Raw genomic sequence first — 10,939 nt, forward strand, 5'->3', positions numbered from 1 at the left:
TATTCAACAGAAGGGACCATCACACATCCTTTTTTGCAGGACAGTTTGTTCATTAACAAAGTATGGCTTGGAGAGAACTGTGCCTAACCTGGTCCCATCCCCGGATCTCCCCCCACCTGGGCCCATGGGAGCCTTTCCACTTTACTGATGGACTGGGTGTAACTAGGGAGAGACTACCTCTGGGAGGGACCTACAGACCATGGCCAAATATGGCTTTGCCCACCGAGAGGGCGGGTCAGGGCCCACTGCATCTCCAGGTGTGGGCACTCCGGTGCCAATCAGCTGGCAGTCCTCCGAGCCCAGCGTCCCCGTGTCGCATGCATCTTCCCCCCGACAACCTCTATGCTCCTTTCCCAAAACGCCAACCTTGACCCCGAAGGATCTGTCCCTTTCCTCAAGTGGGAATTATTCCACCTGGGCTATCCTGCCAAGTGTATAGAATTCTCAGGAGAAATTAAGATACAGATACATCCCCCAAGGGGTCCCAAGACTCAGAAGGGCCCATTTAACAAAGACCCTAGTGACTCTGAGAAGAGGCCACCCTGGTTCAGGAGTCCCTAGCAGGGGCAGGATAACGCAGGAGTAAATGAAGTTTTTAGCTGAAGACCTCAGCTTCTGAGGGGGGGCAAGGATTTCCATCACCCAGCTGCTTTTAAAAACAAACTCAGCCCACCCAGTGTGGCTCAGTGGTTGATCATCGACCCAGGAACCAGGAGATCACAGTTAGATTCCTGGTCAGGGCACATGCGCAGGTTGCGGGCTCGATCCCCAGTAGAGGGCGTGCAGGAGGCAGCTGATCAATGATTCTCTCTCATCATTGATGTTTCTACCCCCCTCTCCCTCTCTCTGAAATCAATTAGAAAAACATTTTTTAAAAGATAAACAAATAAATTTTTAAAAAATAAACTCACATTTTCAGATAATTCACATCACCAGTTACCTGGCCTAGAAACTTCTAGAACCCCGCGATCTGCTGGAGATCCTTTCTCATTGGCGGAAGGACATACAGCAAAGAGGAGAGACATCTCAACGGCTTCCTCTTTCGGAAAATGGAAGCTCGAAGGCAGGTCTGACAATAGCGCAACAGGCCGTGTGCATTGTTCGGCAGTTTCTCAAATTAAATAGCCCAGGCCACCGCCTCCGACAAAAGGCTCAGTATTTGAACTGCTAAACTTTATTTTGTAACATTTACACTGACAATTCCTAATCGTGGTGTCTACATGGTGACACGATGACGCTCCAGAGGACCCGACTTTGAAATCAGCTGCTGGAGAGCTGCAGGCTTCCCTCAGCCTGAGTCCACCCCGCCCGTGTTTTGCACACAGGGGAGCAGCTGCGGCGGAAACCGCCTTCTTTTGTTCTGCATCTTCATCCAGGAATTTGCAAGGACTTGTCACAAGAGTTTGTTTTCCAAGTTGAATTATGACATCTAACAACTGTTCACATTCTTTATCACAAGAACTGAAGTCAGAAGAGACTCTGAAAACGTCAAAGGGCTCGACTCTCTCTGACAGAACATTATTACTGTGGACCACGGTAGAGCACCGACTGCTATCACACGACTGAGGACCGAGCGTGGCAGAGCACGTGAATTACAAAGCAACATTACGGGCATGCACGGGGCGGAGCTGCTCCCACTGAGTGACGTTTACAAGGCGGTATCAGTCACACGTACAGGAAATGCACTTATATGCAAATAAGCGGCAGAAACAACTATCTCGAGACCTGCACAAGAACAAGCTAACGCATGAACTCAAGGTAATACTTTGAGTCTCCAATGTGATGGGTTTGGCCGATGACACTCGAGTACCCATTTCTCAGTGGGTTTTTAAATGAAAAAACAGGAGGTTCGGATTACATCTTTGAGCACATCTTGGGCCTCATCAGGACAGTTTAGAAACCAATGATCTCAGGTAGCCGCTCCCCTCACCCCAGGCCCCCATACACAGGAGACATGCTATTCTGGTCGATTCAGAAGCCAGAAATTGACAGCCAGATTTTTAGACTATTTTCCCTTTTACTACAACGTGAGAAGTGTCTTCAGCCCCAAAGGTGTTGAGTTTGGTGGCATCAGATGGACTCAGCGCAGGGAAGCCGGGACAGCCCGGGTCCCTCCCTACCAATCACCCCTCTTCCCTGTGGGTTCCTGACAGGGTTTCATCCCAAGGGCCATTTTTACTAACACAAATTAAAACTCAAAGACTTCAGGGCCATTCTTTTTCCCCAAAACTAAGTCTTGGGACCTAAACACCCTCAGGTCAGATAACTGGAGGATGGAAGTTGAAGGCTGGGAGGAGCAAGGAAGGCGGGTCTGCATCAGAGATCCTGGCTTCACTTACCCGCCATCAAAGCTCAGAGAAGGCAAAGGGAGAGCGCCAGGCCCTGTAGAGGTCAGCCGACCACTCAGAAGAAGCAGGGAAGGGGGAGAAAGGTCACACATGGATAAGCATAACGGTGACCTTGCCCATGTGTCAAGGTGAATATTCTAGAATCTTCCCAACCTGCTTATTGGCTCACCAACCTTGAAGGTGAGCCTAGAGGAGGTGGGAAAGTGGGCCTGGCAGAGAAAAAAGCTTAGGGTTTCAGACACCTCCCTCCCTTCTTCTTTCCACCTAAGGTCTCAGGTGCATTTACTTCTGAGAACTGATTTCTACCAAGTGGGCCACAAGTCTTGGTTCATTCAGTAACAAGAGAAAGCTTTGGTCCCAGCTTGGAACCTCTTCCTTGGTCTTCTTTCAGCTCTCAGGTCCCATCTCAACGTTTCCTGGGTTCTGCGGATAAATTACAACAGAGTCAAAGCAGGGAGAGGTGTCAAATGAAATTTTTTTGTTTTACTTTCTGGGGCTTTCTAGTCCTTGAACATTTCTAACCCCCTCTCCCCCCCAACCAGGCCTCCAGAACACTCCACCTCAAAGCCACCTGCCCTAGCAAACACTATACCCCCAAACCATTCAACTCTATGGAGGGAGGTGGTCAGACGGAGCAGCAGAATCACCTGAGAATACCACGGGGATACTCACCAACAGAAGACGGCTGGGGGGTGGGGGGGGTTGCTTTGCCACCTCCTGCCCCCACAGCACCCCCATGTTGACCTTCAGAGGCTCCCCGGAGGGAGGTCAGGGCTTCTGCCCTCTAAAGCCTCAGGTGGTGTGTCGCCCACCGTCTCGACCGCACTGGGGCCCTCCTTGGGCTCATCAGCCCCCACCTGCCACTGCTGCTCCTCCCCCTCACCTGCTGCTAGCACAGCCCCAATGACTCCCGCGGTCACACTCACCTGGCGCAGGGCCTCCCGGGTTGGCCTGTGTGCCCTGTGAGCTGGGGCAGGTGGCTCCGCCCGCTGGGAGCCTCCAAGGGCCCTCTGGCCTGACGCACCCCGTCGCAGGCCCGGCCCTTTCTTTGGAATCGATGGCTTCCTCTTGGCTCTTTCCACATCGACAAGGACATAAGAGACGGGGCCCAGGCTCACCTTCCTCTTCCTCCTCCTCCTCCCGCAGCCGGGGCTCTTTGCCGAGGCCCAGCCCACGGCCTTCTTCCTTGGCGGTTCCCCGGGACCATCGTCCTGGTCTGACGTGGAGGCAGCTTCGGGGCCCGCAGCGTCCGCCCGGGCACCCTGGGGGGCGTGCCGGGGAGCCTCCCGGGGGCATCTCTCCGCAGGCTTCTCCCCGGCCGCCGCCTCCTGCTTCACCCCGGGCCTGCTGCTGCTCCTGGGGTCCTCGGGGCCTGCCCGGCTGTCCCCGTCCTCGGCCTCGGGGCCCTCGGAGGAGGCCGGGCCGTGGGCATGGGGGCCTTTGGGTTTCTTCCAGGGCGCCGGCTCCTGCCCGGGGCTTTTCTTCTGCTTCCTTCTCCTGGAGCGAGTCTTGGCTCTAGCCTTACGAACCAAAGGTTCGGGCGGGTCGCCTTCATCTCCCACGTCATCCCAGCTGCCTGGGCCCCCCCTCGTCAGGACAGAGCGCGCCCTGGCGGCCCTGCCCGGCTCCTCCTGGCCCTTCCTCCCGGCGGCTGCCGCTGCCATGGCCACGGCGTGGGCCTCCGCGGCCTCCTGGGCCCTGGCTTCCTCCTGGCTGCGGAGCTCTGAGTCCAGGTGGACGATGACTTGCATCACGGTCCCCAGGAGCGCCCCCAAAGCTTCTACCCAGTTCCCCGGGGGCGGGTTCCGGTTCCGGTTCCGGGGCGCGGGGGCGTCGTTGAGATGGAGCAGGCGGACCACGTCCTCCCAGGTGCGCCCCTCGGCATCCAGGAACTCGTTCAGGTTCTTTAAAAACTCGGCATCCTGGGTGGGGTTCCTGCAGACCACCCTCCAGGCACCTCCTCTCCCCGGGAACTCCCGGGGCACGGCCCTCAGGCTCACCGCCTCGCCCACCTGGAGGAGGGCGGCCTTGGCGTTCGCCTCCCTCACAAAGATCCTGTTGAGCACGCGGTACGGGCCCAGCGGGGAGAGGACCCTGCTCAGGGTCTCCTCCATCTCCTCCGGGCCGCAGTCCTGCGGGATGCCCGTGACCAGGAGGGCCCGGCGGATGTCCACGTCCATCCCGCGGCACCAGTCCTCCAAGAGGGTCATCGTCATGGTCGCAACCCCCTGCGAGCTCTAAGCCCGCGTGCAGTGGAGAGTCCGCCGCCGGGTGGGGTCCCCGGGAACGAACCCTGCACGGAGACAAGAAGGGGAGGTGGGATTCCCGGGCTCAGAGGTCTGCGCGCCGGCCCCTCCGCGGCCGGCCCGCAGGCCTCGCGCTTCCCCGGGGCCGCCTCCTGCCACACCGGCCCGGGGGCTCACACGTGACCCGGGATCCGCCAAAAACCGCGCCGGCCTGGCCCGCCGCCCGCCGGCAGGGACCGGGCTCTCCGCCCCAATGGCTCCGCAGGGCCCAGGAGACGAAGCCGCTCGCCCGGCGCCGCCTCAGACCACCGCCCGCGGCGGCCCGGAGCGGAAGGGGAAGGGAAGCCGGCGTCGGTCCTCGCTCCGGCCCCCGCGGGTCACGCGACGTCCCGGCCGGATCCCCGCGGCTGCGCGGAGAAGACCCCGGCGTCGCAGCGCGCGCTTGCGCACTGGCTCCCGCGCAGCCCGCTGGGCCGCGCAGCGCAGCGAACGCGGTCTCCATGGCAACCGTCCGACGCCCGGGTCGCGCGCAAGGGCACAGCCGTTGGGCCTGGGGAGCCCGGCGCGGTTCAGCGGGTCTTCGCACTCTCGGGTTGCCCCTCCCGCCCGCTCTGCGCACCCTCCTCCACTCGGGGTGAGCCTCGGGGACGCGGTACGGGCCGACTAGCCCTCCCGCCCTCTGCCTTCCTGTGGGGTCCAGTCGGCGTGACCCCTGGGAGACACCGGAAATCAGACGGCAAACGGAAAGCTCAGCCTGAGCCCCCCTGCGCTCCTCTAACAACAGCCTCAGCTCCTGGCGGAGCCCCCTTCAGCTGCACTGCCTGAGGCTCCAGAAACTTCCAGAAACGACTTGCTTCCGCCCCCAGCCCAGCCACCCCAAAGCCTGGGGACATCGGCTCGCTTTTCCCTGCAGGTTTCCGCCGCTGGCTGCCCGCAGGCGACAGCTTAGCGAAGAGTCAAACCCTCCGTGACTCCGTTCTGAGCTGCTTCCTGCCAGGCCCGCGCCTAACAGTGCCGCTTCCTGGCTGTGCAGCCTCCACCAGCGCTCCTGCCTCGTCTCCACAGGAGGAAGACCAGCAACACCCTTCCCGTCCTGGACACTGTGAAGATCCGGGGAGACCACACCTGGAAAGGGGCCTGGGTCTCCGGCCCGGGCTGCAGCCAAAACCCGTTCTTTGGGTTCCGTTTTGGGAACGGGCCTTGGCAAGGCCGGAGAGCCTCCCGCCGCTCCCACCGCCGTCTCTGCATCTCTGAACGTGGGCTTGATGGACATTTGTGTGATTTTCCAAGTTCCATTACATTTCACGCAAAAAAAAAAAAAAAGAAAAGAAAAAGAAATGTTAAATACTTTAGTTATAACCAGAATTTTAAAATCTCACGTTCTTTTACATGTTGAAATTCTACGAAGCCGCTGAAGAAGGAATGTGTACCGTTAGGCAGTGGTTTTAAAACAAGGCCATGTTTTGTTTTTTTAAAATTGATTTCGAAGAGGGAGGGGGAGAGAGAGAGAGAGAGACTGAAACATCAACCATGAGAGAGAATCATTGGTCATCAGCTGCCTCCTGCACGCCCCCACCGGGACCACGCCCCCCACCGGGGACCACGCCCGCCACCTGGGCATGCGCCCCGACTGGGAATCCGACCGTGACCTTCTGGTTCGTAGGTGGATGCGCAACCACGGAGCCACACCGGCCGGGCCATTTGTGACCCTCCTGTGCTTGAGAAGTGGACATCTCTTTTTTAAAAAAATATATTTTCTTGATTTTTTTTGCAGAGAGGAAGGGAGAGGGATAGAGAGAAACATCGATGAGAGAGAAACATCGATCAGCTGCCTCCTGCACATCTCCTACTGGGAATATGCCGGCAACCGAGGTACATGCCCTTGACTGGAATGGAACCTGGGGCCCTTCAGTCCGCAGGCCGACGCTCTATCCACTGAGCCAAACCAGTTAGGGCGAGAAGTGGACATCTTGGTCCCCTCCCCTCGAATCTGAGCGGAGGTGGAACTGCTGTAACCAATAGGGAGGTGGCAGAAGGGAAACGGCCGAACCAAGAGCGTCTTGTGGAGGGAGCCCGGTGGTGGTACAGGCGAGGCCGTACAAAACCACGCCACTTCCTCCTGTTCATTGGGACACACTCGTTCTTGGATCCGGAGCTTCCAAGGGAGGAGCTCGGCGGTGCCCTGGCGCCCTGCTGTGGGGAAGCCCACGCCGCCTGCCTGTGCTCCAGCCATAGCTCCCAGCTGAGCCCAGCCGTCAGCTCAGGCACCAGAGATGTGATTAGAGAAACGTCTAGACCAGGGGTCCTCAAACTACGGCCCGCGGGCCACATGCAAATACAAATATTGTATTTGTTCCCGTTTTGTTTTGTTTTTACTTCAAAATAAGATATGTGCCGTGTGCATAGGAATTTGTTCATCGTTTTTTTTTAAACTATAGTCCGGCCCTCCAACGGTCTGAGGGACAGTGAACTGGCCCCCTGTTGAAAAAGTTTGAGGACCCCTGGGCTAGATCATTGTAGCCCCCAACCATGGAGTCCCTCTCCACCCGTTTACAGCTTCCTAGTTGGGGCCCAGACACGGTGTGGCAGAAACAACCCATCACCGCTTTCCCCTGCGGGCATTCCTGGCCCACAGATCAGAGAGCGTCACAAAACAATTCTTCGGGCTACATTCGGGGATGGCTTATTATGGAGCAGGAGATAACGGGAAGACATCGCAAGTGCAGCAGCAATCGAGGATGATTGGCAAAGCATTTAATACCAAGGAAAAATGAGAACGACCTTCTTAACCCCTGAAGAGATGCCCCCAGGCCGCTTTTTCTAGCAGTGCACGAAGTTTCCGTTCACGGATTTTTTTTTTTTTCAATGAAGCTGCATCATCACCAGCTCTTCCGACTGGTGAGTTGAAGAGGAGATAAATCTGTTTCAGCCACGTACATTCAGAGGAAGGAAAGCTTGATCGTTTAATGACATGTCCCCAGCAGCAGGGCTAGTCAAATGGCTTGTTCCTTCGTCATCCATTTAGCATCATAAATGGGCAGTGGGGTGGCCAGGGGAGCACGCTAGTAGCTGACTGTGCCATGAAATTTACTCGCGACGACATTTTTTTTTAAATCCTCACCCGAGGATATTTTTCCATTGATTTTTAGAGAGAGGAGGAGAGAGGGAAAGACGGAGAAACATCGATGTGAGAGAAACACATGGATTGGTTGCCGCCCATACATGCCCCGACCAGGGCCCAGGCCAGGGAGGAGCCTGCAACCGAGGTACATGCCCTTGACTGGAATCGAACCCAGGACCCTTCAGTCCCCAGGCCGACGCTCTATCCACTGAGCCAAACTGGCTAGGGCACGACTACATTTTTAAAATTGATTTTAGAGAAAGAGGAAGGGAGAGGGAGAGAGAAAAACTCCGATCTGAGAGAGAAACATCCATCGGTTGCCTTTTGTGCGCACCCCGACCAGGGATCGAGCCCACACCCCCGTATGTGTCCTGACTGGGAATTGAACCTGTAACCTTTCGGTGCACAGGGAGCTCTGAGCCTGAGCGTGCGGGGTTTTTATCCTGGTTGCTCACGTGGGCCTGGAGCACCGACCTGCGTGGCTGCCTTAGTGACTCAGCCTCCAGCCCCTCCAGAGGTCAGAGGGTACTGTGTGGCCCAAGGCCCCCACCGTCAATCCCATTGTTGGTCCAGGATCTCCAGGGCCTTGGAGGTTGTCCAGGAGCCAGTCAAGGGCCAGCCGTGCCTTGGGGATGTGCAGGGTTTGGGTAGCCCCGGCCTGCTGAGGTCACACTTTGCTGCGTGGATGCTTATTATCAGTCAGGGTTCAATCAGAGAGCAGGTTACTCTGCATTAGGAAGCATTCCAAAATCCGTAAGAGAGAAATACTTTTATTTGCTAATCCTCACCTGAGAGTATGTTTTTGTTATGCCCAGATTTCAAGATCCCCCAAGACAGACCACTAGGGAGCCGAGTCCGATGCAAAAGCATAGAGTCATTTATTCAAGCCCGGGACTTGGTCCCCCCGCTGCCTCCATTACTGGATGCAAGAGAGAGCCCCGAGATCCAAGGGAACAAAGAATTTATAGGGCTTGGGGTCGGGGGGTGGGGGCACACTCTGATCACTGATTTGGCCGATTCCGGTTGGTTGAGTGAGGGCCGGGGGCTAGTGACGCAAGGGCAGGGTGCAGCTAGGGTCTGGTTACACAAAGACAGGGGGGTGGCTAGCATACTCTTGGCCTTGGGCTAGTTTCCCCCACTTTCCCATTGGCTGAGATAAGGGCAGGCTGAGTAACTGATACATTCTGTGGCTTTTTCTTGGAAGAGGGGTTAAGGACACAGCTATCAGGCCTGTTCTGTCCTTTCAGTTTTTATGAATTTGAGAGAGAGAGAGAGATTGATGTGAGAAACATCGATCAGTTGCCTCCTGGCCGTACCCCGACCAGGGGTCGAACCCATAACTTGGGTGTGTGCCCTGACCAGAATCCAACTCTCAACCTTTTGATGTACGGACGACGCTCCAATCAACTGAGCCACCTGGCTAGGGCTTAAGGGAGCTTTTAAAAACATTTATTTGTTTATACATGAAAAGAATATATAGCTACACACTTATAAACATGCCCTTATATGTGTATATGTCTGTGTATATACATATATATGTTCATATATACGTGCGTGTATATATATGTGTGTGTGTGTCTGTGTGTGTGTGTGTGTGTGTGAGAAGTGAAGGCAGCCGCCTGTTCCCTCTCCCCTCAAGGCTCCACGTGTCTAGCAGCAGATCTGAAAATAGTGCTGCAGCATCCCTGATAGGAGTAGCTGTGGTGTTTCCATGACAATGAACGGCTTTATGGTTTCCATGACAACACACCCTGCAGCCCCAACCCTTCCACTCATCTCTGCACTTCGGGTTTGGGGCTGACTCTCCATCCTCTTCCTCTCCGCCTTACTTTTGGGTTTTTATCTTGTCTTCCTGCGTGTTTTTTCAATCCTTGAAACTGTTTTCAATTTGTATTTTTCAATTCCTGTGTATTTTATGCGAGAACCCACAGAGGTTCTGTAAATGCTAAACACGGAGACGGTCTGGGAGTCTGCCTGAGTAAGTGGTACAAACCCACTCGGTGTGTTTTTGGGTTTTGTTTTGTTTTTTTAACATTTTTATTTATTTCAGAGAGGAAAGGGGAGAGGGAAAGAGAGAGAGAGAGAGAGAGAGAGAGAGATACATCAATGATGAGAGAGAATCATTGATCGGCTGCCTCCTGCACACCCCCTATTGGGGATCAAGCCCGCAACCCAGGCATGTGTCCTTGACTGGAATCGAACCTGGGACCCTTCGGTCCACAAGCTGACGCTCTATCCACTGAGCCACACCAGCTCGGGTGCCCCCGGGTGGTTCTGTGACTCCTTTGGCACGTTCTATTCCGTTAGTGCTGTGGGGGCTCCTCCTCGCTTCAGTTTCTTCAGTTGTACTCCCTAAAGGTCCTCTCTCCCGCCCCTCACCCCCCAAATACACTGCTTCCCCCCACCTCTAACCCCAGGTGGCCAACCTCAGCATCTGGTGTGAGCCCACACATACACTTCTCCATCTCTATAACCATTTAAAACCACATAGACTGTTTTATTTTTATTTATTTATTTTTAGAGAGAGAGTGGGAGGGAGAGGAAGAGACAGAGAGAAAGAAACATCTATGAGAGAGAGACACATCGATTGGCTGCCTCCTGCATGTGCCCCGACCAGGGCCAGGGACCGAGCCTGCAGCCGAGGCACATGCCCTTGACTGGGGATCAAACACAGGACCCTTCAGTCCGCAGGCTGATGCTCTATCCACTGAGCCAAACTGGCTAGTGCTAGACTATTTTAAATAGCCACACTTTATCTCTTCTTTGAAAAGTGACTGTTAAAATACTCCAGGAAAAAAAAAAAAAAAGAGTGTGAGGATAAATGAAACAAGGCTCACCATGAGTGGATAATTATTATAGCTGGAGATCATTGTAATATTCTCTCTACTTTTGTCTGTGTTGTTAAATATTCATAATGAAATTTTTTTAAAGGAAAGAAAGAAAATGCCTCTGTCTTTGGTGTTTTTTGGTTTTGGTTGTTTGGTTTTTTTGCTAACGTGGCTTACGGAAAGAGTAAAATCCCCACAGGATGTTGTTGTTTGAATCTTAGTTGTTCTCATAAAATATCCCATTCTCCACCTTTTAAAAGGTAAAATTCGTATTGTTAACTGGGAAGAAAGAGGATCCCTGTCCATCCATATTTCGTTGACATATTTAACCAAAGGAATATCCTCTATGTTCTCTATTTAAATAATTATCCTATAATTTTGGAAAACTGTCATTAT

At 54.5% G+C, this 10,939-nt stretch overlaps 1 protein-coding gene across 1 annotated transcript; it reads right to left on the reverse strand.

Moving 5' to 3' along the window:
* Nucleotides 1-1,153: 1,153 nt before the first annotated feature.
* Nucleotides 1,154-5,896, reverse strand: PNMA8A (PNMA family member 8A). The gene is made up of 2 exons (XM_081106833.1): nt 3,275-5,896; nt 1,154-2,771 (listed from the first exon to the last, which is right to left on the reverse strand). Exons 1-2 carry the CDS (start codon nt 4,562-4,564, stop codon nt 2,736-2,738), a joined length of 1,326 nt encoding a protein of 441 aa, XP_080962959.1. The 5' UTR covers nt 4,565-5,896; the 3' UTR covers nt 1,154-2,735.
* Nucleotides 5,897-10,939: the final 5,043 nt, after the last annotated feature.

Source organism: Myotis nattereri (genome assembly GCF_964212035.1).
Source record: "Myotis nattereri genome assembly, chromosome: 15".
NCBI classification, from domain to species: domain Eukaryota; kingdom Metazoa; phylum Chordata; class Mammalia; order Chiroptera; family Vespertilionidae; genus Myotis; species Myotis nattereri.

Coding starts and splice junctions, on each gene's coding strand:
- PNMA8A (XM_081106833.1), bottom strand. CDS start 4,564: ATGACGATGACCCTCTTGGAGGACTGGTGCCGCGGGATGGACGTGGAC. Junction 2,772..3,274: donor CCCGGGAGGCCCTGCGCCAG/GTGAGTGTGACC, acceptor ATTTATCCGCAG/AACCCAGGAAACGTTGAGAT.